The sequence below is a fragment of the Melospiza georgiana genome, chromosome 18 (genome assembly GCF_028018845.1).
Source record: "Melospiza georgiana isolate bMelGeo1 chromosome 18, bMelGeo1.pri, whole genome shotgun sequence".
In the NCBI taxonomy this organism is placed as follows: Eukaryota; Metazoa; Chordata; class Aves; order Passeriformes; family Passerellidae; genus Melospiza; species Melospiza georgiana.
This window is the reverse complement of record NC_080447.1, coordinates 11,408,336-11,434,190: the sequence shown is the minus strand read 5'-3', so window position 1 is coordinate 11,434,190 and position 25,855 is coordinate 11,408,336. Positions and strand designations below refer to the sequence as shown.

General features: G+C 49.7%; 1 protein-coding gene across 3 annotated transcripts; it reads right to left on the bottom strand.

The window, feature by feature from the left end:
• Nucleotides 1–242: 242 nt before the first annotated feature.
• On the bottom strand, nt 243–23,804 carry ADORA2A (adenosine A2a receptor). 3 transcript variants are annotated; one of them, XM_058037191.1, is made up of 4 exons: nt 23,505–23,577; nt 16,404–16,521; nt 9,333–10,204; nt 243–2,176 (listed from the first exon to the last, which is right to left on the bottom strand). In XM_058037191.1, exons 3-4 carry the CDS (start codon nt 9,680–9,682, stop codon nt 1,216–1,218), a joined length of 1,311 nt encoding a protein of 436 aa, XP_057893174.1. In that variant the 5' UTR covers nt 9,683–10,204; nt 16,404–16,521; nt 23,505–23,577; the 3' UTR covers nt 243–1,215. The 3 variants fall into 3 exon arrangements, with proteins under 3 accessions (XP_057893174.1, XP_057893176.1, XP_057893175.1); XM_058037193.1 differs by lacking the exons at nt 16,404–16,521; nt 23,505–23,577 and adding an exon at nt 23,745–23,804; XM_058037192.1 differs by lacking the exon at nt 16,404–16,521 and having other exon boundaries at nt 23,505–23,578.
• Nucleotides 23,805–25,855: the final 2,051 nt, after the last annotated feature.

Sequence of the window (25,855 nt, the reverse complement as noted above, 5' to 3'; positions counted from 1 at the left end):
TTTCTAAGCTGAGTTCCAATACCACTGACACCTTTCAGCTTCTCAGAGCAGGAGCATCTTCTAACCAGACAGAGCCCAGAGCTTCCTGTGTTGGCCTCTGCACCACAGGGACACATCAGGCTTCACAGGAAAAAAACTGAAATACAGGAGAAAAGGTTTTTTAAATAGAGCTCATTGGAATTCCAAAATTAGGTCAAGGTATGTGTGTGGGTTGTTCTCTATCTCAAGAAAGAAGTTGTTGAGTGAGGATGAAGATGTCTGAAATATGGAATATTACCTCCCCTCACACACATCTGGGGCCATGGAAAGAATTTGCATCCTAGGAGCTCAGGAGGAGAAGCACAGAGGCAGGGGGAGAACTCTACAAAGAGCTCCCACACCCACAGCCCTTGACAGCCCTGCCCTGAGCACACAGCCCACAGCACCACAGCCCTTTTGCCAAGGGAAATCCTTGGCAAGGCTCAGCTTTGGTGATTTGTTGGACGAAAGGGAGTGCTAAGAGGTTATATTTGCCATGTGCATCTGCAACACTGAGCACTCAGGGAACAGACATGAGCTCTTGCCCATCTTTTATAAGTTAACATAAAGTAACCTTATCATCATGTGGAAAAAACCCATTTGAGCAACCTGTTGCAGTAAAAGCTTCAAGAACACAAACTGAAAGACAAAGTGCCATGGCTGAAAATATCCAGAGTTCCAATCAGGTAAATTCCTTCCCTCTCAAGCAGTTCCTGGCATCCTTCCTGACAACAGATTTTGCTATCCCCCTTCTGCTTGTTGCAGGGCCACAGAACTCAGAGGCCCTTCCTTCCCAGTTGCTCTTTGTTATTCAGGGAATACTTCCAGCCATTCCATTGGTAAAGACAGTGAAACCAACTCTCAACCACAGGCACAGTACAGCAAAGTGTCCCAAAATCCCTGCATCAGCAGTCTCCCAGTGCTCAACTTGGAATGCCATCCTGGACCTTGGCACTGCCCTTGGTGACAGGTCACTGATGGGTAACGTGTCCTCCTTCCTTAGTCCACTTCAGTGGTCTCTTGGCTCTTCTCCAGCCTGGTATTTAGGATCATCCAACAGTCCTGGATATGGACCCCTTTCTCCACAGTGATCTGAATACACTGCTCTCCCCCCGCCCCCCAGCCTCCCTTTCTGCCATGGCAGAGGTCACCAATGGAAAAAAAAATAATTCTACCAGGAAAACTTCGAAAGTCTCATCAGGAAACATCAGCTGCAGCAAAGGCTGCTCTTTCCAGGTCTGCGTAAGACACCTGGGCATCAATTAGCTCTTCACTGTGAAGCTCCCTGTTCAGGCATGCGTCTGAGAGAATCCCATTTTTACAGGAATGCGGGAGATGTCCGTTTGTCTCCAAGTCCAGAGCGTTTCCGTTCTGGTGCCATTCCAAGGCAGCTTTGCATTTGTTCAAGTCCTGCTTCTCGGGGTCCCTGTGGATGTCTCCGTTGCCGTAGAGCTCCAGCGCGTACTCACCGATCCGCATGCTGGCGTTCTCCGCGTCCCCGCCGTGCGTGGAAGTCCTGGAGCTGGCGGCTCCCGCCTTGAACGGCTCCTTGCGGCCCAGGATGTGCTGGCTGATGATCTTGCGGAAGGTGTGGCGGAACTCCCTGATGCGGTAGGCATAAATGAGGGGGTTCACCACCGAGTTAGCGTGAGACAGGATGATGGCCAGGTACATCAGCCACAGGGGGGCGTGGGCACAGTCCGGGCAGAAAAGGGTGAAGCAGTTAATGATGTGCAGCGGGAGCCAGCAGACTGCAAACAGCCCCACGATGATGGCCAAGGACTTGGCTGCGTGGACCTCCTTCTGCAGTGTGGAGCGGGAGCGTTCCCCGTGTACCATCTTGTTCTCCATCTGCTTGAGCTGGCGCCGCGCTGCCATGAAGATTTTCAAGTAGATACCAAACATGAGAAGGAGGGGCAGGAGCACACAGGCAAAGAAGTTGTAGTAGACCATGTACTCCATGGTGACCACGGCCTCGAAGAGACACGCCACCATGCTGTTGCTGCAGTTGATGGGAGAGGACCAGTTGGAATGGGGCTCTTGGATCTGGGCTCCGTTGTGCCAGCCCAGCATTGGGGTCAGGCCGATGATGAAGGACAACACCCAGCAGATGGCAATGACGCCTTTGGCTCGAGAGCCGGTCACCAAGCCATTGTACCTGTAAAGCAGAGGAGATGGGAGCTGTGTCAGTGTCATTCAACAAGCTGCTGGCACCACACAACCTCACAGTGGCCCCATGGCCCAGAAGACACTGATAAAGGCACCTCCTTCATCAGAGGGGCCTTTGCACTGATGTGCAGAACCCATGCAGCACACCAAGGACATGCTGACACTGTCTGCCACCTACTTCCCTCCCCTTTCCTTTAAGCGGTGAATAGTTGACAGAAAAGCAGGGAAATAATTCAGTTTTCATCTGTGCTCCTTCACTGCACCAGTCCACTTGGGTGTGCACATAGATCTTGCAGCCTGGATAACCAAGAGCGCTGCTCTGACCCTTGTGATGAAGAGATGAAGACCACTGTGGGTCTCTTGCCAAAGCCTAAGGCAGCGTCTCCTTCCTGGCAAAGGAGCAGCCTTTTAGCATGGAATTGTTTGGTCTGCCTTGCAGTAGAGCTGTAAACCAAACAGCACAAAAGAGCCTGGAGGCACAGTGCCACCAGCCCTGCATCCACGTTCTGGTGTGCTCCAGGGAGATCCTGCTGGCTCCGTTGCAGCAGCCAGGCTGGCATTGCCTGCATGGCACCTCACTCTGCTCCTCAGTGGCACTTTCAGGAAAAGCAGCACCACCAACCTTCTTGAAATAACTGAGGCAAGTTTTCCTCACCAGCCCAGCTAAGTCGACCCCATGTCTTTCTCAGAAAAGAGGAATTAAGCTGGGGACAAGTCTCTGACTGCAGGTGTGCCATGGCCTGCACTGCACACACCAAAGGGACCTCAGTGGTGGAGGTATTGATGCCTGGCTGAATCCAGTGCTCTTAAAAGTAAACTTTCCAAAATCTGTTGAAAGAAACAATAAGCAACATGGTAAGGATCTGTCAGCGCAGCAGAGACCTTGGTTTGTTGGTTATCAGCCAGTTTCCAGGGCCTCACAGGTTACTGCGAATCCTGAGCTGACTCCACCAGTTCTCCCCTCTGAAAATGTAAATTAGGGCAGCAGTTTAACGTTTCAGTGCAATTTGCTTCCCTGGGTAATGCTCAGCATGGAAAGTAGATGGCTGGGTTCCCACATGGCAGCGTGGGTCCCACACTGTGTTTGACCCAACAGTAGCTCCCAGTGTTTACCCTTCTGCCTCTGTCCCCAGAATTCTTTCCAAAAACAAACATTACAAGAAATAATACAACAAACCACAGAAATCTTTCCATCTTCCAGTGAAATAATTGCTCCCACAGGTTCATGCTCCTATCCCAGCACGAGTTCAAGACAGGGGAGAAGAGTGGCTGCTTTTGCACAGTACAGAATGGAGATCCTGCACATGCTTTAAATCCCTGACCATGGGCCTTGGGAAAAAACAAGACCTGTCAGGCTTCAATTTCCCTTTCTCAGTTGCATTTCAAAACCAGAAAAGAGTAAGTGAGTAAGGGAGCCAAGCACACAATTCCCAGCACGAAAAACACACCTAAATTGCCCTTCCAGAAATGAGGAAAGACTTCAGCTGATTCTGAGGGAGAAAAAGGTTTTTTCCAGCAATTAGCAGATCCTGCTCAGTGCTTAAAGGATGCAAAGGGCGCAGCATGAATGGTAGTGGAGAGCTGCTCCATTCAGACCTCATCAACACATCAAAACAGCATCTGTGCTTTGAAATGTACACTCAGGGAGCAAGAGAGTGGCTGGGGGCCCTTGAAGCTTGAAAAAACAACAAAACAAAACAAACAAAAGAAAACAAACAAAAACAAACAAAAAAAAAAGACAAAACAACCCAACAACAACCAAAAAAAAATCCCAAAAACATCCCACAACCACCAAAACCCTGCAGCCCTGGAATTAGCTACATCTTGTCAGAGGAATTTTGAAACTGTGCAGCTGTTATCCCACGACTAGAGATGTCCCTTCCTTCCACTAAAAATACATTCACCGCTGCTCCAGACAAACACCCCGCCGCATTTCCCCCTCCCTGCTGTCCTCTGGGGATTCCCATGCAAGGAGCTGTGCAAGGCTTCAGAGCAGCACCGGGCCCCAGCAGCTGCCGAGCACTGTCCTGCGTGTCCATAACACCTTGCTCAGGATCTGCCAGGGTCAGGACAGAGGGCTCACAGCATCTGGTGACAAAGCCAACGGCCTTGTGCTGGCCAGGTACCCACTGAAAAGTGTGGATTTGTTTAGGAGAGCTTAATTTCTGGGATCCACACGAGGCACCTCTGACTGACTTGGCTGAGGCAGCGTTACAGTCCAGATGGGCTCTCCTGGGCTCTTTCCTCTCATCCACTTGGAGATGTCACTGAAGACTTTGTGTACATCTTTGTGTGCTTTGTCTCAGTGTCTTTCCAGGCTCACAGCAGCCAGGCCAAAGCCATTCCATTCCACAGGGTGACTTCAGGGCTCCCCAGACACATCCCCTGCCCCAGGGGCTGCTGGCACCACGCAGGAGACACAGCCTGCTGGAAGGAGCTGCTCACACCTGCAGCCCCTGCTCTGCAGAGCTGGCAGGTGACTTTGCAGCGTGCCTGGTGTGCCCAGGCTGCACTGGAGCAGTTCTGCAGTTCTGCTTCCTGGAAATAACACACTTGCTACACAACCAACCACTTGCTACACAACCAACCACTTCTGCTTGTGAAACTCCAGACACAAAGGATGTGAGCATAGGGATGCTCATGGTGGGGACAGAGTCACGTCTCCTCTAAAAAGCAAACCCAGCTTTTGCAAACACATGGAAGTGTGAAAGTTTTCCCCAAAATAGTTTCAACCTGCTCTGCTGCTCTCCCAAATATCCAGCTGGCAAAGTGGAGCAGGAGAACAGGTACCCTTGGTGAATGTACAGCTCCTCCAGGCTGCCTAGAGTAATCCAGCTGTGGATGTGCCACTTCTGGGCCCTTGGACTGAGTTCTGGGCCATGAAGACAAAGAATCCTCTGAGACTGGGTGGAAGACAGAGCTGGTAGTCTGCCCAGAGTGTCTTCAGGGAGAAATTAAACTCTTTCACTACATTGAGTGATGTGTAGCTGGCCTAACTCACCCTCACATGTCCAGCCATCCTGCTGCTTGTCTTCCAAGCCCTCCTTTGTGGACAGCACTGCACATCCTCTGGCAGGTGTGGAGCTGAGGGCTTTGATCTGAATTCAGCACTCCTCAAAGGTGTTTAACAAATCACTACAAAACACTGCTCACCAAGCACCCACCAGCCACACCTCAGAGGGCTGCAGCATCAGGGACAGGACCAGGCAGGAGATTCAGTCCCTATTACATGTAGGTGGAAATGAGAGACCCTGGCAATCCCAGATCATCCAGGAAATCTGTCACAGGGCAAGAAATCAAACTGAGACCTTCACATGTACCCATTAAACAACCTTTCCCAAACCACCCATCTGGAACCCTCCTCCTCTATTGCCAGGTACCAACAGATCCTGGTGTTTATCCATTGCTATGGAGAGGGGCAGGTGGGGTCCCACAGGTGGGCACAGGTGCCCAGCATTATCTCTCTGATCAGCAGGAGCAGGAATGATGGGCAGACACGTTCTGCTTGTGATGTGATCAGCTTCCTGAGCAAAACCTTGGTAACAGCAAGTTCTGTGCAGGCCATGAGGGCACTGCTCTCAAAGCTGTGCTCGTTCAAAAGAAGGAGGAGGATTACTCTGTTCTCACAATAGGCTGAACCTGCCCTAAATCTATTTAACAGATGAACATACGTAGGAAATGCCTGCCATAAAGTCAAAAGGTTTATGGTGAGCAGGGAAAGAAATTAATCCACATATGGCTCAAAGTGGCAATAAAACATTAAAACCCTGATTCACTGGTTTAGATGCTCACATATGAGCATTAAAGAAAGGAAATCTAGGGAATTAAAGCAACTACTGAAACAGACTGTTCCCAGCAGAAAGGTCCCTTGCACATCCTATACTTTATTCAGGGTTGGTGTTCATTTCTCCTATGTTTCCTAGATTTTGGGAAGCCAGAGCACCAATCTTCATTTAGCTTTTCCTTCCTTGATTCTTCATGTCCTCTGGCACAAAAACATCCCCATGCCACCTCAGAACTGCAGTTTAAATCACCACCACATGGGATAAATCAGCCCCAAAGCTCCAAACATCAGGGAGCTGCACCTTACTAATGTTTCCCCAGAGAAGCCTGGCAGCAGCAGAAGCAGCTTTCACCAGAGGCAAAGGCTGCAGTGGCACTGTGTGACCCACGTGTTTCAGCACAGACAGCAAGCAGCAGCCTCAGCAGCCTCAGCAAACTTCTCTGTTTGGCTGCAGGAAGGAAAATCTCCCCTCTGTGTGCTGTGCTGTGAGTTGGAGGCACCTGTCCTTCCTGGGAATGAACATCCCTCCACAGATCCCTGCCCGGGCTCACACGGCCGGGCACGCTGCCCACGCTGGCACCACAGAGCCTGGAAAGCAGCAATTGCTCCTGGCCCAGGGCTCCATCCCGGGGCCCACACTCACAGCCAGGTTTGTGCACAGCACCTGGGGGTTGGATATTAGTGCAGGTTTTCAGGTACCTGCCCTGTGAGAGACCTCTCATTGTCCTAGAGTGAACAATGGCTCGGGCTCCCTTCCCTGGCAGTGCCTTACTGTGGTACATTTGTATAAAACCTGGCAGAATTCAGCAAAGTGCTTGAGAACTTGTGGAAAATAGACCAAATTCTACAAAACGTTTTCATTGTTTGAAAGGCAGAACACATAAGATATTCACAAATTGGTATTTGTCTATTTTAAAATTTCACCTATATATATATTTTTCATTGCAGTTTTTTGGAGGAGGGTATCTTCTCCACAAAAAAATAATTTCAAAGGTAACTAATAATGTACTGAGGGGTTCAAAACCAAGCAGTATCAGAAAACCCATTCTTCTGCCTTCTTAATACTGACAGTTTATTTCTGTGGGAATACACATCCACATATGGAGTTATCTTCATTAGGACAGATCAGACATAAAATATTTAAAGAGAAACAGAAAAATAAAGCACAGGTTTGGCCCTTTTTGGTTTCCCTGGAGTGAAGGAAGTCTGGCTTATTAATTATTCAGCTAATGAATATTAGGAATACCTGCTGGTACCTTTCATGTCCTGTGAGAAGGAGAAGGGGCCTTCCCAGGTATTAAAGGATGAGGTGAAAACAACACCCTGTTAGTGGCAGAACCTTCCATCAAATTGTTTGACCCCTTTTTGAGACAAACAGCTATTAGAGAAAAGAAAAAACATGAGGATGTGGGCAATCTAAATTATACCACATTTCCCTCTTCAGATAATCAGCTTTCACTTTCTCACCATGTCTGAGGCTATAAATGCTTATTCATCCATAAATTCTAAAGGCAAAACACAACTGACAAGTACATCACTCCTGCTGTGAAAGGACAAACAGCAGAGGACAGAGAGGAGAGGAACCCATGGATTTACCTGTGGGTTTCTGCATCCAATCAGTCCCTCTGTTCCTGGGGAGGAAGAGGGTGTGCTCTGTTTTTTCCAAAACAAGATAGTGAAACCGGTGTCCTGCTCAGCCCTGATGTACTCTGGTTTTTTTGAAAAGACTCTTTACCTTGGCTGTTCCAGGAAATTACATTTTCAAGACAATATAGTTACAGTGATAGCCCAAAACGTGGGCAGAAATCCAGATTTTAAAAATCCCTTTCCTGGCAAGTCATGCTCTAGCAATAGGAGAGCTTAAACTGTCAGCAGGCATCCTCAGAGTTACCTTGTGAGAAATGAAATCAAGACATCAGCCCTTCTCAAAACCATTCCAGAGGCAGCTCCCAGGGGCTACTCAACGTATTTCCTTGTACCATTTATCATTATTTTGGTTTATAAACTGAAATCATCTATAGCAGAACTGCAGAAAAGCGTAGACAGTCCAGTTCATAGGTAACCATTATCAACAGAGTTTTCTCTGCAATGGAATGGAATTCCTTATACCTACATCAAAACCAGAGGCTGTGACAGGCATGACCAATAGGGTTTGGAGTCAGTGTTAGAGCAGCACAAAGCTGCTGAGGTGAGGCTTCAGAAGGACTTGGCTGCACTGGTCCTTCCACATGGAAAGGCAATTTCCGCTCTCCAGGGCTCCCATTCTGGTTTGGAACAGGAGGTTTGTGTTAATTGACATAAGTGCTGCATGACCAAAGTATTCAGAAGAGACAGAACTAAATTGTACAGATCAGCAGAAGTGATTTAAGCTCAAGAAGAGTGAGGATGTCCAAAAACTCAAACTCAAGAGCATAAAAACCAGGAATTGGTTTCCATTTTTGCAGCCACGTTGGTTGTTCAGGAGACGAGGGCGGTCTCTCCTTTCCTGAGAGTATGCTGCATCCTCCCAAGGACAAGACAGGAAGGAAGGAGACTCCTACAGTCCTTCTGCAGCCTCTCCAGAGCTTCCTCTCCATCTCTGGAGCTCAGTGAGTGCCTCAGAGCAGTCACAGCAGTGCGGGGCACCCACGGGCACACAGAGCCCATTGCAGCAACTGAATGTGCTCCTGCCAAACTGAATGAGCAGCAGCCCCTGAGTGTGTGATAAACCTGCCCTTGTCCCATGCCAGCCTCCCTGGTCACACACCACACAGCAGCCAGTCTCAGTCATTAAAATGTCCTTTCCTTTCCTTCAGCTGCAGAGACCACAAAATCCCCACCTGCAGGCTGGGCTGGGACAAGGCTCCACCTTGACCCAGCCTGTGCTGTGCTTCCAGAGGCAGTGCCTGAGCCACTCCAAATCTTCCTGAGGCCCATTCCTTGGTAGCCTGCTGCTTCCTCTCCCTCCACATTTACAAGAGCCCTGAGAGAAACCCCAGCTCCCTGCCCCAGCCCTGCTGCTCCAGCTTCAGGCAGAAACCCCCTGCTCCTCGTGGGGATGGACAAGGTGACCTCACCCCCTTTCTCACCATCTCTCTGGTGCCACTGGCTGCAGCTCGGGGCACAGCTTGCCCGGGTATGGAGTGGCAGCTCCCAGGCAGCACCTCTGAGATGCCATGGACACCCACCACAGGAGAACAGGAAAAGGAAGCAGCCAGAAAATTCACCAGTCAAGGCAGACTTCAGGACCTGGAAAAGTTGCTTTCAAAATACAGGAGAAAAAGCACCGATCCTCATTTAGCTATTCCCTCCTTGATTCATCTCCAGACCTGTGTTTTTAGGGATGTTGAGCCCCCACCACCCCAGCCCAGCCCCTGCTCACCTGAGGGGAATTCGGATGGCGATGATCCTGTCGATGGCGATGGCCAGGAGGCTGAAGATGGAGCTCTGGGTCAAGACCAGGACAAAGCAGGCAATGAAAAGGCAGCCATAGAAGAAGGCACAGAAGCCAGTGCTGATGGTGATGGCAAAGGGGATTGCCAGCACCCCCACAGCAATGTCAGCAGCAGCCAGGGACACCACAAAGTAATTGGTGACGTTCTGCAGGTTGCTGTTGAGATAGACGGCCCAGCAGACGAGGATGTTGCCCAGGATGGCCAGCACAGCGATGATCAGCTCCAGGATGATGTAGGCTATGTCTGAGGGGAAGTCGTCCTTCCCATGTTCTAGCATGGTGAGAACAACCAGCCCCAGAGCTCAGCGTTCATATCTGCAGAGCCCTGAACAGCCAGCACCCCTCAGGCTGCCTGGGCTCCCTGCAGGGCTCAGCCAGCCCAGGAAAGCTGCTCACACACACGTCTTCCTCCCCATGGCTGCTCAAGGACTTTACAGTGGATGGTGTCGAGAAAAGAAGCCCAGGGTCTGCCAGCTCCGGCACAGTGGATTAACCAGGTGCAGAACAATTCAGGCTCCAGCAGACAAACGGACAGGAGAATCTCTCTTGGGGACAGGCAGTGCTGGCCAGGCCTCAGGGTCCCGCAGGCAGCGCAGCACAGCAGCTGTGCCGAACAGCAGAGCCACATTGGCTGCGGTGCTTTGTTTCCTGTTGACAATCCTCCTTCTAGTCATGGCTTCCTGTCATCTCCATGCCATAGCAACATCCTCTGGTCCTCTTTTTCACCTTTTCCCACCAGGACTTGGGAAATATTCTCTTCAGCTGAAGCAAACATTAAACTTCTTCACTTGCAGCTTCCTCTGAAAAAAAAAAAAAAAGAAAACACCAACCACATAGACTAAGTAATCAGCTCTACGGAGGAGATGGAGAAAGCAAAATCTCATTAAAGTGGCACATTAAATTGATAACGGATATTACACAGACCTAGAAGAATACATTATTGGCAAAATTCTCACATTTTGTCTATCCTGAAAGCTGCAGGGCCAAACCCAAGTTCAGGAAGGCAGCGTTTCACAGTGGTGATGGGAAACAAGGGACGTTTTGTGTTCGAGGCTACCAAGTGAGCTGGCACTTGAGCAGCTGCTCCACAGCCCGCCCTGAAACACGAGAGCCCCACTAATTATGTGCTGGCAAGTGCTGAGGCTGCACAGAGGAAAGGTGCAGGAGCCTTTCCCACACACCTGTCTCCCTCTGAGGGCAAACACCGCGCTGGAGCCATCACGCGCGGCCCACCCTCACGTGCTCGGCCACACAACTGCTGCACCAGAGCCCTGCTCTGAGGGACAGGAGCCCTCTGCCCCAGGACACTGCTGGCACCCCTGTGTGCGGGCACCCCTCTGTGGCCTCCATGGATCCACGGTGCAAGACCCAGGGCAGGGAGAAGTGTCCAAGGAGCTCAGACAGGGACATCTTTAGGGCACTCCTGCTGACCACGCTTGCTCTTTGCAAGGCTCTCTGCAGGCTCCCCTCCTGCAACCCCATTATTTTTGTTCATGTAAATCCTATTCTATCCTACAAGCAAACCACGGGTTCATGATACCTGCACTGTCCATAGTGTTGGTGGCATCCAGGACAGCATCATCCTTCTCCTAGAGCCAGCCAGAACCAGGCCCACCCAAACTCACCTCTCCCAAAATACACACCCCCAGGCACAGGGCCATGCTCAGGGCTGCTCTCCAGCTCCTGCAGTTCCTGCACACAGCTCTGGGCTAAAGCTGCTGCTGCTTGTGAGGAAACAACCCTGCAGCTGCATTTCATACGAAATACACATCACCTGCACGGCCCTGCAGGTCACCTCGTACCTCTGTTCAGATATGGGGGCATTTCACCACAGTTTCAGCTAAAAATGCAGAAGGGAGAACACAATTCCCTGAGCTTTGTGCCACAGTCAAGAGATAATTGCTTGCTGTCCTCGCCTGTCACTTCCAGAGTGGGTTACAAACCTTATTTAGCAAGCTTTAGCAATAATATTTTCTCATTAATTTAAGAAACAGCTTGATACATCAGAGGGTTAGGAGAGAGAGAATCACAGCACTAACTGATAAATCACTGAGCTCAGTTTTGGATGCAACAAGGACCTCCAAAACACAAGATTTTTGAGCTCCATCCACAGGTGATCTGGCGTGGTCTCACCCATCAGGGTTTGATGCCTTCACAGTTCACTCTGTTTTCAAGTCAGAAACCTAATTTCTCAGGATAAAATAAAAGGGTAAAGACAGTGATAATAAAAGAAAATATGATTAACTTGTGATTCACATCTGATCTCAGGAATATAATCTAATTTTAGACCTTTCATTGATTTAGAGCTCTATTGCTAATGCTGCATTTGAAAGGAAAGTGAATGATTCTTGGTGGTTTGGACATGCTTCAAACCCCTTGCTTTTCTCTACCTTCAGCTATCTTGTTTCTGTGTTTTGTTTGGTTTTAGCAGAAGAGATCAACAGAAGAGATCAGTGTCTGATCTAGCTATTAGGAGGAAGATAAAGATCATCCATATAATCTTTTTTAAAGAAGAAAAACCCCAAGAAGTCTCTATATTGTCTGTGCTCCTACAGCAAAACCTTCGGTTTTTCAGTGGCTTCCTAAGGATGGCTTTTACTTTCTAGGATTTCAGGGATGTCAGTGATATGCCCCTGCAAGGATCTGCCTGTCCATTACAAATCCCAACAGGTTTGTTCCAAAGCAGCAACACTGAAACCTCACCCTCCAGCCCAGCTTCTGGGGAAGAGGATTAGAATGAATATAAGACAGAAATAAAGAAGATCTGGAGGCAGAGAGAACAGAAGGGGCAGGATGAGAAATAAACAAGGCTTTGTGCATGTGTGTGAGCAAGAAGGGAGGAAAAAAAGACAGGAAAAAGCTGGTAGGAGGAAAAAAACAACCTAACAAAGGAAGCAGTGGGCAAAACAGGCTCCTCAGAGGAAGGGGGTGCAGGACATGGCTGAGACTGAGACTGAGGTGGGTGTGAGCCCCTGGCTCCTCAGCAGGACAGAGTGGGAGCACACGCCTCCCACAGCCTCACCCCTCGCCATGCAGGACAAGAGCACCGCAAACCCCAGTGCCAGCCCAAGGTCAGAAACATTTAACAAATTACTCTGACATACTTGGGCCCACACCGCTGCTAGAGCCACTGTGATTCCCCCACAAGCTCCTCTGAGATCGAGTCAGAACTGAGGGAAGCCCTGAGGACTGGGCACCTTCATTTACCTACAGCCCTGCTGCTGCTCTTGCCCATCGAGTTCACAGCTCAAACACCTCAGTGAAGAGGATCAAAGCAAAATTACTGCATATTCTTCCCCATCGAGAGCTCCCTTCAGTAGGATCACAAATCCATACTAATCCTAGATGCATTTTTGTTTATCCTGACTCTGGCTCATCTCAGACTCCAGCAGGACATGGAGGAAAGTTCCAAACGTCACTGTGGAGCTCCTGCACATACCAAAGGCTCAGCACAGAGCTGAAATTCCCTACACCTCTGCCTGAACCTGAAAAAGAACAGGAACCTGCAGTTCAGTGGCTGCACACACACTGTCCTCTGACACAACAGAGCTTTTAACCTTTCACTTCGACTCTTTCGTGGCCTCGTGTTGAATTCGAATTTTTTACCTCTGAGTTTGTTTGTGTCTTGCTTCCATCTCTCTACACAAACAGTGAGTGGCCTGATTCCTCGTCCCAAGCCCCAGCCATTTATTCTGAAGCAATTGGAATGTTATGTCCAGAAAAGGACAGCACGTCCTTCCACCCTCTGCTCTCAGATGGGCCGGAAAACACTCGGAGTTCTGCAGAGCCAGCACGTCTCAGGGGAGACACGGCTGCAGCTGAGCAGGTGTCCCAGCCACCACAAAACAACATTCTGCCTCTGCTTCAGTGCTGCTGAGCAGCCCCTGACATCAGAAAAGCCAATTACAATTACTGACCACACCAGCCTCACCTGCTGCTGACAGAATGTGCAGGACGGTTCGCGCTCAAGCTGAGCTCACCCAGCCCTGCTCATTCCTCTCTCACAGTGCCAGCTGCTGAACTGCTCACCTGGCACAACAAATCTCCATTTCAGGAGTAGGTGCAACTTGCTTTACAACAAGAACAGGCTCAGCCTTTCTGCTTATACAGCTAGAAATTCACTGCATAGGGACAAAATTAAATAGAGACCACCCAGAGATCATGACGTAGATCCAGAGGCAAAATTAAATTTATTGTAGAATTGTCTACTTCATGCAAGACCCAAAGGCTCAGCAATCAGGTCTAATAAGAAAAAATTAATTAACAATCTGCTTTACTCACTGGGGAAGTGTATATTTAACATCTCAAGCCCTTGAGGGATCAGCATGGCAAGCTTCTTGAAACTTAAGAAAAATAACCTGTATCACTGAACAGGCTGGACAGCTACAATTAGTATTTCTTCATCAGCCCTTGTTTTATTTTGTTAATTCCTTCTTGATACCCCGGGCTATGTTCCGGCCTTTCCCCCATTATTAAATAAACCTTTTTTTTCTCATTCACAAACCTGAAAACCTGCCGCTCTGTTCGTTTGTAGTGACTTGGAACACTCTGTTCTCTCTCATATTTCAGTCCCAGTGCGAAACTCCTCCTTGAAAATTCAATAAAGCATCTGCACAGCACGTTCCCATGAAGCAATTCACCAGCAGAGCCCAGGCAAGCTTTAGTTTGGCATCTCCAGTTGACTTTGGACCAAGGCGCTGCCCCTGCTCTGAGTGCCAAAGGATTGAGCTGGGCCAGGGCTTGGCTCGAACCAGCCAGCTCAGAGCAGCTCCTGTGCTGAGCCCCTCGTGCTCTGGGGGCTTGGGCAGCCCAGGCTCTGCCACTGCTGCAGAGCAGATGCCCCTCAGTGCCTGGGACACCTCAGCCTGACAGCTCCTCTCGCCCATCAGCAAAGCTGCAGATGCTCCTGGGCCCTCGGGGCACCAGCACAGTCTGTGGTGACAGAGTGCAGCCTCCCCTGGCCCCAGGGGGGTCTGTGCCTGCTCTGGGAAGGGGCAGGACATCAGCAGGCAGCTCAAGGGGGCCAGGGGGCTGTTCATTCCACAGATCAAATCTTGCATCTCCTTCTACATGACCCTTCCCAGGTACCAGCCACGTGCAGATTACCTAATTCCCCTAGGGGGAATCCTTGGATTCACACATGGCCCTAAGCAGAAAAATTGGTGCTGCTAAATCATTTGCTTCCTACTTTCCAAAGCCTGGAGGGGGAGATGCTTGTCAGTTTTTATCCTCTCTTTGAAATCCCTTTGGCTCAAAGAGAATCTCCCTATCTTTTAAATCAAAGACTCCAAGAAATCTTGTCTCTCCCCACCACTTCAGAGGATCAAGTCAATAAACCAGCCAATGTGCTCACAGGCAGAACACAAATTTGCAAAACAACCGGGGCTGTAAAACATGCTGAAAACAGGTGTCCTTTGGGGAGCACACAGGGAAGGGGCAGGAGAATTTCTCTGTGCTGCTCAGGGGTTTTCTTTCTGTAAAACATGCTGAAAACAGGTGTCCTTGGGGGAGCATGAGGGAAGGGGCAGGAGAATTTCTCTGTGCTGCTCAGGGGTTTCCTTTCTGTAGTTCAGTGTTTTATGAGTGCTTCACACAGAGCAGCTTCCCAGGTCCCTGAGTGCTCACACAGAGCTGTGGGGAGCATCCCCAGGCCTGCCTCCCATGGGAGGATGAGGAGCTGTGGCTGGGTGAGGCAGGAAAGGGGAGGAAGGAGGCATCACCCACCTAACCAAGACATACATTTTCTGATTCCTCTCTTTGCTTTATTATTGGCTGCTGCCTAAATGATCTTTTAGGTCATCTGCTTACAGTAATAGGAGGAAATTAAATATTAATAATAGACTATTTCCCTCTAGACTGCTCTTTGTTAACAAAGGATGCAAGTGAAACAAAGCAGGCAAAATTATCAGCACACCATGGTCTTGGTTTTCAGGTACCTGGAGCACTTGCATGCCTGCCTGCATGGACACCATTGAAAGAGCAGGACATGGGCAGGTGTGGAAATTTTTGTTCTATCAAGGGGCTCCACGTGCCAGTCTGACCCTTCCAGGCACTGTTTCAGATTTTATCCAAAATATCATCTGAGCCACTGATGCTCTGACTGCAAAAATGCAAGGCCAGGGATTTTTGGAAGCACAGGCTTTGTCTCCTCTTGGGAAGTGCAGTCTGCTGTAATATAAACCTACAGAGGGGTAATGAGCTTTCTGGATAGGCTTTGCAAGTTCTCCTGAAATACTAAGTAAAATGAGAGCTTCAGCTTTGCTAAATTTGGTGTAATCCCCTCTTACAGGAAAGCAACAGCCCTCCAAGACCTAAAACCTTCCCTTCACATACTGGTGAAAGGCAGAAGAAATGGCTCTTCAGAGACCTGTACTGTGCCTGAACTTTGTCTGTCAGTTTAAACATGGCAAAGAGGGCAGCAATGCTGTTGTACATTTCCATCCCTGCTGCAGCCCAGGCCAAGAAAGGAGGCTGTGCTCCAGCACGGTGAACCTGGGTGTAAAACCTTGGCTGATTTACCAGAGATACCCAGAGTGCTGCACCAGTGACAGCAGCCAAAACTGCGACAAACCCACCCCCTGCCAGCCTGTCCCGAGCCTCTCCTCTCCTCCTGTTTATGCCCATTAGCAAAAACCCTAAAAACCAAAACTGCCCCAAAAGTGAAATCCCACTGGACAACAAGCAAGATGGGCTGGCTGACAGGAATGGCAAATCCCAAACCAACATTGCAGCTTTGCCTCCTGCCCTCCAAGTGCTACAAGCGGATTAATCTTTATTGTGGCAGCGGAAAATTAGAACAAAACACATTTGACCATATTTTTTTTCCTAAGTGGATGTTATAAATGTTTAAAAAGCAAGGAAAAAAAACCTCACAGTAATTATCCCAATTCTAATGGTCACAAAAAGCCAAGGAGGGCAAAACTAAGTAAGGATGAATGACCAGCAGTTAAATAAGCCAGACCAAACAAAGAGAAGGGAAAACAGCTCCCCCGTGCTCACCAAAGTCTGCCTGGGCAGCAGGCATCATGAGGAATTGCCAAAAGACACCAAAACATTGGATTTTTAGCAAATTTTTTGTACTCAGGACAGCTGATGTTCATTTATCTATGTGGTGTTTCTAAAAAAAAAAAAAAAAAAAAAAAATTAAGCATTTGGATAGGCTTTCATAAGGCAGACAAGTAAAAAAGCATAATTAAAACCATGTACCATGGCCAGAAACAAGTTACTACTGCCAATAGCATCCACAATGTCTCTGAGGAGCCAGTTTTCCTTTCCTGTGTGAGGGAAGAACTCAAAGGCAAACCCTGCCTCCTCACAGCCCTGCTAAAGCCAGCTGTGTTCACACACGAGGAGCATTTCCTTCAAGGACAAAATAAGAGAAATGAGGAAACAGAATATAAAGAAGAGGTGACCCACGGAGGGATACAGGCAAGGGAAGAATTTACTCTAAAGATATTTATCATATTGCTAATGCATCCATTCTGGTCTATTTTAAAATAATGGAGCAGATGTGACTTTGCCTCTCATTTCTGTATGAAGTTTGCAGACAGGCAGCTGAGAATTGGGTACATCTGTTAGATTTCTTGCATTTTTACGCAGTTATTCCCAACCCCTGTTTGCCTTCTCTAAGTGCAGGTTATCTCTGCCCCAGGTGATGCCTGCTCCCTCCAGCACGGTCCTGAGGCTGCCAGGAGGGCTTGCTTAAACCCCGATGGTGAAACAAAACCTCACCCCAGAGCAGGGAGAGCTGCTGTGGCAGGTCAGCCAGCATCCTCCCACAGCAGGGAGAATGTAACTCTTACTGTCTCTCTCCATGTAACTTTAAACGATTCCCCAGCTCTCCATCCCTATCCTGATGAAAGCATTGTCCCGCTCCTCCCAAAAGCAGGCAAAAGCCACAAGAGCAAATTTTCTGTGCCCTGAGTTTGTTTCCAGCAACTTTCCTTCATCCATTTCGTAAGGTGCTCTTACTGCTAACGCTGATTTGCTCAGGGTCAGCCTCACCATCCTCTCAGTGCTTCGGTCACAGCCTCAGAGCTATTGAGGACATTTCCAGGACTCTGCCACCCTCTGTGGATACGGAGTGGATGCTCTGATGATGCCTGGAGGCCACCTGGCCTCGCTTTGTCACTCCCTCTCCTTTGCTGTGACTCGCACCACGCTGCTGTCACCCTGTGAGTGACTCGCATTTCCACTGTCCCAGCCACACCGACACCGCACGCACTCACAGGGACTGGGTTTTCCCCAAATCCTTGATAATAACCTGATTAATTAAGAATTTCCAGCGTTCCCGTTGCTGCTGCAGAGTGTCAGGAGAGGAGAGGAGAGGAGAGGAGAGGAGAGGAGAGGAGAGGAGAGGAGAGGAGAGGAGAGGAGAGGAGAGGAGAGGAGAGGAGAGGAGAGGAGAGGAGAGGAGAGGAGAGGACAGGACAGGACAGGACAGGACAGGACAGGACAGGACAGGACAGGACCCCACTACAGCAGAGATCCCTCCACCAGCCTTGGAAAGTGGCCCTTCTGTCCCGTGAAAACTTTAGATAATTTAGATATTTAGATATCAAAAGGTCCATCTGTAAAGAAACCTTCGATCGATCGTTTCTCAAATGCATGACAACCGTGATGCTCACACCTTGCCAAACAAGGATAAACCAAAAAAGACCCCCAAGGCAAATTCCTTAGGGACTGTGGCATTTGACTCCAAACACAGAAGATGTTAATCAGACAGAGGTGGAGCCCGGGGAGCTCTCAGAACAGACTCCCCAAGCCTTCAGGATGGTTTCTCCCAGGTGCACTGTGTCCATCTCATCCTGCTGGGCAATAGGGTGGCCACAGGGAGGAAAAGGAAGGCTTCCCTTTAGGAATGGGTTAGGAAAGTTAACAAGAACCCTAAATGAATCATAATGGTCAAGCAAAGTTTGCATCAACATTTTGTAAGACACAGGATGACATAAAACAAAGCCTTAATGTTTTTCAGGTGTTTGACCGAGTTAGGTACCGCAGTTTTAAAAGGTCTGCTAAAAGGCCTGCATTTTGGGATTATCAGGAACAGTCCCAGATCATCTCTGGATATCCCTAGGCAGCCATCAGCAAGAGTCTTTTTTTTTTTTTTTTTTTTTTTTTTGCCAAAATCCGGGCTGCAGAACATTCTACAAACTTTTAAAATGTCAATGTGCTTCCTCACACATGCTGCAGGAGCTGTGATGGTGCTGGTGCCAGCCCAGGTCAGTCTGATGTGATTTTCCACCATCCCATTGAACCTGGGCACTGATCTGTGGATTGGACGTATGTGGAAACTGCAATTACTCAAATCTATTTCAATCACGTGCCTCTCTTCTGAAGATTTTAGTAAAAAGCTGCCCACCTCTTAGCTAGCTTTTATCCAGGGGAATGTTTCCTATGGAAAATCCCAGCCTGTGCCCAAGTATATGGATCTTATACTGAAACCAAAGTTGTTACTATCAGAGAATATGACATTTAACCACCTACTTCCCTTAAGTCCTTAAGCTCAACAGCTGATTCATACCAGGATCTGACAATGCTGTTCTGTTGGGGAAAACTCAATAATCAAAACGATAGGGCTGTTTGTGGAGGACTTTCCCAGAACAAGAAGGGGAATTTGCACAAGAGGCCAGCATTAGAGAACAGCAGAGAGAGCAGAAACATTTTTGCTGTCCTGGTTCGAAAAAATGAGAGGGTGGGGAGGGAGAAAGGGGAGACAAGGAGCAAGATGAGAACACAACAGTGCGACCCCAAACCAAAACATTTCCAACAAAGCAAAGCCGGGAGAAAAACAGAGACGCTGAGGTCTGAACACTAAATGAGGAAACTTGTAACGGGGAGAACTGCAAAGCTCACCATTCCCGAAGGATGCGCTGGAAGCTCGCACCGGGCTCCGCTTCCAGAGGCTCCGCCAGACACAGAGGGATCGGGAGCACCAGCGGGGACACGGCGGGAGCACCGGCGGGGATACGGGGACACGGGGACACGGGGAGTGCAGATGGAGCAGCCCCGGGCTCGGGGACAGCGCGGCGCTGCCTTGCCCCGGCGCCGGGAGCAATCACAAACGCTGATCGGCACACGGACGGGAGCCCCGCATGTCACCCGTCACGTCTCCACAGCTCCAGGAAAACCCCCCTTTCCTCTCCTTGTGTCGCGGCGGCACAGGAAGATTCCCTCAGCCTTTCCCTCCCTCCCTCCCCCTGGCTCAAGGCAGCCCTGCAAGAAGTTTCTTTCCCTCCCTGCTAACTCCTCCATTGTCTCAGATGCATTGTTTGCAAATGTTCCCTAAAAATGCTTTGTAAAGTATCCTTTATTCCTGTTTCAAGTCTTTCAAGTCTTTCCACATCCCCGTGTAACACCTGGACTTTATCTTGTCACCTGTCAGATAGTGATAAACCCACTGCAGGCAACCCCTGCCTTACCATCTAAGATAAATACAATTTGTCTTGTAGCTGTCATTTCTCTTCAAACCCTTCTTCCACAGCTGCCTTTGTAGTGGTAATAAAATTACTTTATTTGGGCTTGAAATGTGTAACTTTTAAAGAAATAAAAATGTAAAAATCCCCATCAGCAATAGCCCCAGGACCCGGGTTGAGGAATGAAAGGGATCACACCTTTACCCACTCACATTTGCCAAATTCCTGCATTTGGTGAAGTGCTTTCAAATACTCTTTGCTGATTGCCTGTGGGTTGCCCACTGTGATCAGGATGAAGAAGGAGTTGGAGCAAAGGAGGTTTAAGCTGGAATCAGGGTATTTCCTGCACACAGGGAAAGTGAGGAGTCTCCACTGCTGCTCTTTAGGAGCAGGATGGAGAAAGATGTCAGGAATGGCAGATCCATAGCTGATCCTGCCTTTGGACAGAGGACTGGAGTAGATGACCTCCAAGAGCCTCCTAAGGATATTTTCCATAATTGAGAATTGTATGTGCCATCTGTCCATTCTGATCTACTGCAAGGAAAAAAAAGTGCAATACAACCAATGATTATCCCTGATAGAGATGCAACCTTTGTGAAGGGAGAGGCATCTTCTGACTGCAGAAGGAACTGAAGCCTCCAGAGGTTAAATCACCTTCTGTGCATCTGCCAGAGCCTCCTGCCCTCCCAAGAGAGAGTGCTGCCAGTTCTTCACCCCTAACAGCCCAACCCTCAACATTCAGCCACAAAAGCATCTCATTAATGGGGCAGCTTCCTCAGCATTTCTGAAATGAGCAGAGAGGCAAGGAACTGGTGCTGCTTTGCTCAAGTAGCTTTACCAAGGCTGTTCAGGTGCACTGTGCAAAACCTGAAGATGGCCCATGAAGCAACCAAACCTTCTGGTCCTAAATACCAGATATCCTGATAAAAGGGAACAACCCTTCACTGACTTGTGAGGATCTTCTCTGATTCCTTGACACACAGCTCAAGATCTCTTTCCTGGTTTTTATTTAGAGTCCAACAAAAAAGAAATGTTTAACAGCCCATCTCCATTTACAGATGGAAATCACACAATAAAGAACAACCTCGAGATTTAATCACCATCCAGATCAAATGAGAAGATGAACAAGCAGAGGCAGAATCTGTTTGAGCTGAAGACAAGGACAAACTTTGCAGGACACCAAGAGAGATGCTGGCACCAGCCTTTGGATGGAGAACTGCCAGCTGTGCAGAGCTCAGAGACTTTCCCCACTCTGTGCCTTGTCCCACCTGGTGTGGGCAGAAATGTCAAACCCCAGCGAAGAGCTGAAGCACAGTGAAAATGGTGAGAAATCTGTGAAACCTTAAACATCCTGTGCAGACATCAAGAAATCATGCAGCCATCAGTCAGCCAGGCAGAAAGGAAGTGGTGAAGGGAGAGGCTTTCCCTCAGCACAAGATGGAAAAGCAGCCAGGTTCAAAAACAAGGGGGGACCAGACCCTTCTGAGAGACAGCACTGAAAGGAAGAGTAAAGATTCCCCCAAACCTTCTGCAGGGCTGAGCTTTCCCCAGTGCTTCTCAGGAGAAATTAAGCACACAGATCTACATGAAATCTGTCATTGAAGACTAAACAAAAAAGATGAAGAGCTTTCAAAAGTTGATTCTATTCAAATGCAATAGCAGCAGCAGCCCTTATGGAAACACTCTATTAAAAAATCAGCAAAAACAGAAATGCAAATATGGGAGACCTGCAGAGGCTTTCCAGCTCAGACCTTTAGTGCCTTTTGCACCCACTGATAGAAGGACAGAAGCTAAAAACATCATCACTGAGCCAACATCCCCTGACCTGGTACAGGGTCATGCTGATTCTCTTTTTTATGTATAAAATACATACAGAAAGACACAGATTATATACACATGAAAATTGCAGGTGTACCACATGGCCACCATTAAAAAGGAGACCTGCTTGCCTTTGTTGGTTTTTTTTTTCACACCCTGCAATAGGTCATTTTTATTTTAGGTACACACGTACATGTTTGCAGTTTGTACCCACATGTTTTCTCTACAAATTCAGAGGTTCACAGCTTTCCTGGTTAATTCAGAATTTAATCCGCTTGCCACATTAGACAGGATTTTGTTTCCATAGGTTTTTGTGGTACATGATTACGTTTATATTGACTTTTTTATTGAGATTCAGAATAAGGCATTTCCTCAACAGACCTAATCCAATTGAAATATCTCTCACATCCTTGCTGGTCACTTTATCTAATGTTTTTCTACCTCACTTGGGCAATATGCTCCAGGGGTGTCTCTAACAGCAGGGGCTGACCATGCTTTCTCTCTCTGCTAGTTTCCCTCATGCAGAAGAATGAATTTATCAATTACTCCAGTTCTTGAGTTACATGTGCCTGAGACTTGCAAGCCTGATAAGAAACCTGAAAACAAATACATCCAAAGACAGAGTTATCTAATAGTTGGCCATCTGCTTAGGAAAATCATTTTAAGTAGTTACAGCAATTCTATTAACTATTTACCAAGTGAGTCATGTTGTTCTCTTTAAGTTAACCCTTCCTGTCTCTCTGTGGGCTCAGTGCCCCAGGCAGTTTTGAAGAAGGTGCTCAACCACCTTCCGTCCTTTCAGGCCATGGCAAAACCCGCACTCGAGACCCCCAAACTCACAATGTCCAGGGCACAAAAGAGCAATAAAGCAACCAAAGAGCAATAAAGCAGCCGTGAGTGACTGTCGGTCCATGCAGAAATCTGCTCCCGGAGCATCCCCGAAGAGGGCACCGCGTACCAGCCCCGATGGGGTTGGGAGCGCGCCTGGGGCACCGCGGGCGGGCAGGGCCGGGCAGGGCAGGGCCGGGCAGGGCCGGGCAGGGCAGGGCAGGGCCGGGCAGATCCCTGCCCCGCATCCCGCATCCCGTCCTGCAGCCGCCTCTCCCCGCACAGGGCACCGCGTACAGGGCACAGGGCCCTCGGGCAGCGCCGGCTCCATCGCGGGTGCCGAGGCTGAGCGCTCCAGGGCAAAGGGGCTCTGCTGAGGAACTTTCAGCTGCTGGGCAGGGATAAGGCAGAGATGATGGAGCCTTTGGGACAAGACCGCACAGGTCTGGAGCCGTCTATTCAGTCCCTGCCCTTTTCCCTTTAACACTATGAAGCGGATAGAAATCTGCTTGAAAGCGCTACAGAGAAGTTTGCAGGATGAAGGGTGCTCCCCCGGAATCGCTGTTTTGTCATTAAGCACAAATATCTGCGGAAGGCCGAGGAGGGGTGGGTGCAGGGAGGCAAAGTCCGGCGCCTGATGTTTGAGGGAAGATCCGCGGAGCAAACACCTTGGAGCGCGGGGGTGTGTCGAGGGACTGACAGCCGGGAACCAGCGCGGGGTGAAACGCACCGGCTCCACGGGGAAACGCCGTCCGAGCCGGGGCAGCGGAAAGCGACAGCCGGGCAAAATCGCCCCGTCCTGCGGCTGGGGGCTCGGCTGCACCGAGAGGGCAGCGGGCGGCCACTTTTCAAATTCGCGGGACGGGCGGGAGAGGAACCGCGGCTGCCGTGAGGGAACCCGAGCCCCGGCCGCGGGGCCGGCACCGAGCCGCGCTCGGGATGCTCCGGCGGGACGAGCCCCGCAGCCCGCCCCGCTCCGCCCCGGGCGCCGCTCCCCGGGCCCCGCCGCCCCTCCCGCGGCCCCGCCGGCCTCACCCACCTGGGCTGGGGGCTCCGCTCCGGCCGCGCCCGGAGCCGCGCGTTGCTGCCGGCGCTGCCCCGCTCCGCTCCCGCCTCCGCGCAGGACGCGGCGGCCGCGGCTCCCCCTGCAGGGCGGCGCGGGGCGGGCCCGGCACCGGCACCGGCACCGCGGGACGGGCCCGGCAGCAACGCGGCTTTACCCGGCACCCACACGGAGAGCCCGCAGAGCAGCCCGGGCCGCGGGAGGGACGGAACTTACTTGGGAGTCCTGGCTCGCCGTGAGGGACCCGCGAGTGACAGCGGCGCGCTTTGACCGGCCTCGATCTGCATACAATGAAGGAGGAAAGAAAGGAGAGGAGAGGGAAAAGGGAAGGGAGAAGGAGAGGGGAGAGGGCAGAGGGGAGGGGAGGAGAGGAGGGATTTCTCACTACATTATTTTAAGCATCTACTTCTTTCCAGGCTGGAAAACCCACCCAGCGAGTGAAGCTGCAGCACCCAGGGCTGAGCGGACACCGGGCCAGGCTGCACGCACGGAGCAGCTTCGCTCCCCTCTGCCCGGCTGCCACCTCTACCCACGGACAGGAGCCCCGTGCATTGCCGCTCTGAACGTTTAGGAGCTCTCTGCAGCGATGCTGCCTCTCCGACAGCAGCTCCACGTTCCCAGCGGGCAGGCGGCTGTGGATGCCCCAGCACACCCCACATTTCCTGCCCGCCGTGCCCCTGGGGCCGCGCCGGTCCCCAGGCAGCTCCGAAGCACTGGGGACAGCCGTGACTCATCTGGCAGCAATTTCGAAACAGGGGGAGAACCTCTCCAGAACTTGATCCCACTGGTCTTTGTGGGTATCTTCTAAGTTTTTTAAGTTCTGCTTTTCAAGTTTACCTCTTAGCAAATAAGTAATCTATGTGTTCCTATTGGGTGGACATTGCAAATAGGAAAAACCACCAGCGTGACTCCACACTTCCCACCAGCTCCATGGTAGGTCCCAGGCTGTGACAGACTGATCCACCTCGGTGACAGCAAGCCAGGGCCCTCTTGCAGGGCCTGCTTGTGTCATGCAGTGAGGTTTTATTCCAGGATTCCCAACTCCAAAAGCATTCCCACATCACTGACACCCAGCACTGCCCACCCTGCCCTTCCCTGGCAGCAGGGATGCTTTGCATCTCCTTGGTGTAGGGAAAAAGGAGCAGAACTGGCACCAGCCTCTCCAGTGCCAACCTCAAAATCCATGAGCATCTAAACACTAAAAATCCAGCATTGGCAGCAGCAGCCAGCAGCTGAGCTGCCCTCCCCTCCACTCTTACCCCAGTCAGGAAGGCAGGCTGGTTCATGGGCTGGCTCAGCCAGGCAGCTGAGAAATACAGAGCATAGTGAGGGCTGCTCCAAACACAATGGGAATCCTCTGGGGAGAAAGAAAAAAAAAAAGTATTTTTTCCCAGGAAGTTACAGAAAAAGCTGGAGTAATTTACCACACAGCAACATGAAGTGATTTTAAGGAACACATACACTGACTAGCCAAGTCAAGAGGAAAAACAAAAGTGGGAGATGAGAAAATTAGGAGCCTCATCAAAACATGCTGCATAGATGATAGATTTAGAAATGCCACCTGCCTACATGATGTTTACCAGAGCTTTTTAAAAAATGCTGACACTAGGAATGGAATATTATTCATGTAAGGGCCTCACATCTGCCCTGTACAAGAGGTGGCATTTTCCCACTCCTAGCTGATATTCCATGAAATCTTATGCAGTGCAATTGTCTTTGAACTAGAGGAGCGAGTCAGAATCAGCTGCCTGCCATGCTCTGCTGCATCTGCTCCGAGCTGCTCCTTTCCAGGGCAGTGTTTGCTGTGTTTGTGTTTGCTGTGTTGCAGAGGTTGCCTCACTCTTTGGCCCAGATCCTCAAAGCCATCCAAATTACTCTCTCCCACTGAAATCAATGAAAGCTGGAAATCAAAATACTTTTATGGAGCAGGGATGCAGTTTCTAAATATGATTTTGTTCCAGAATACATTAAACATAGCTGCTGCAGTCAACCCTCTTCACTGAGCTGCCAGACTGGTTTATTCCAACCATCCCATCCTCAATATATCACCTTACAAGTTGCCCAAGTCACAAACATTGATCACTATTCCTTTGAGGGACCCCAGAAAGGCATCATTGGGTGCTTCTTTTCCCAGCTGCAAGTCTTTGACTTTTTGCAGCTAACCAATTTTAAGAGTATTTGATGCAGACTACATAGATTTTCTTTTAAATTAGCAAGTCAGAAGATCCAAAACAAACGTCCAAGAACTTTCCCAGGACTGGCTGATAATGGCTCCCTGACCAGCTTCTAGAGCTTCTTAGGAATTACTTTCCTTCTGTAAAAGTGTT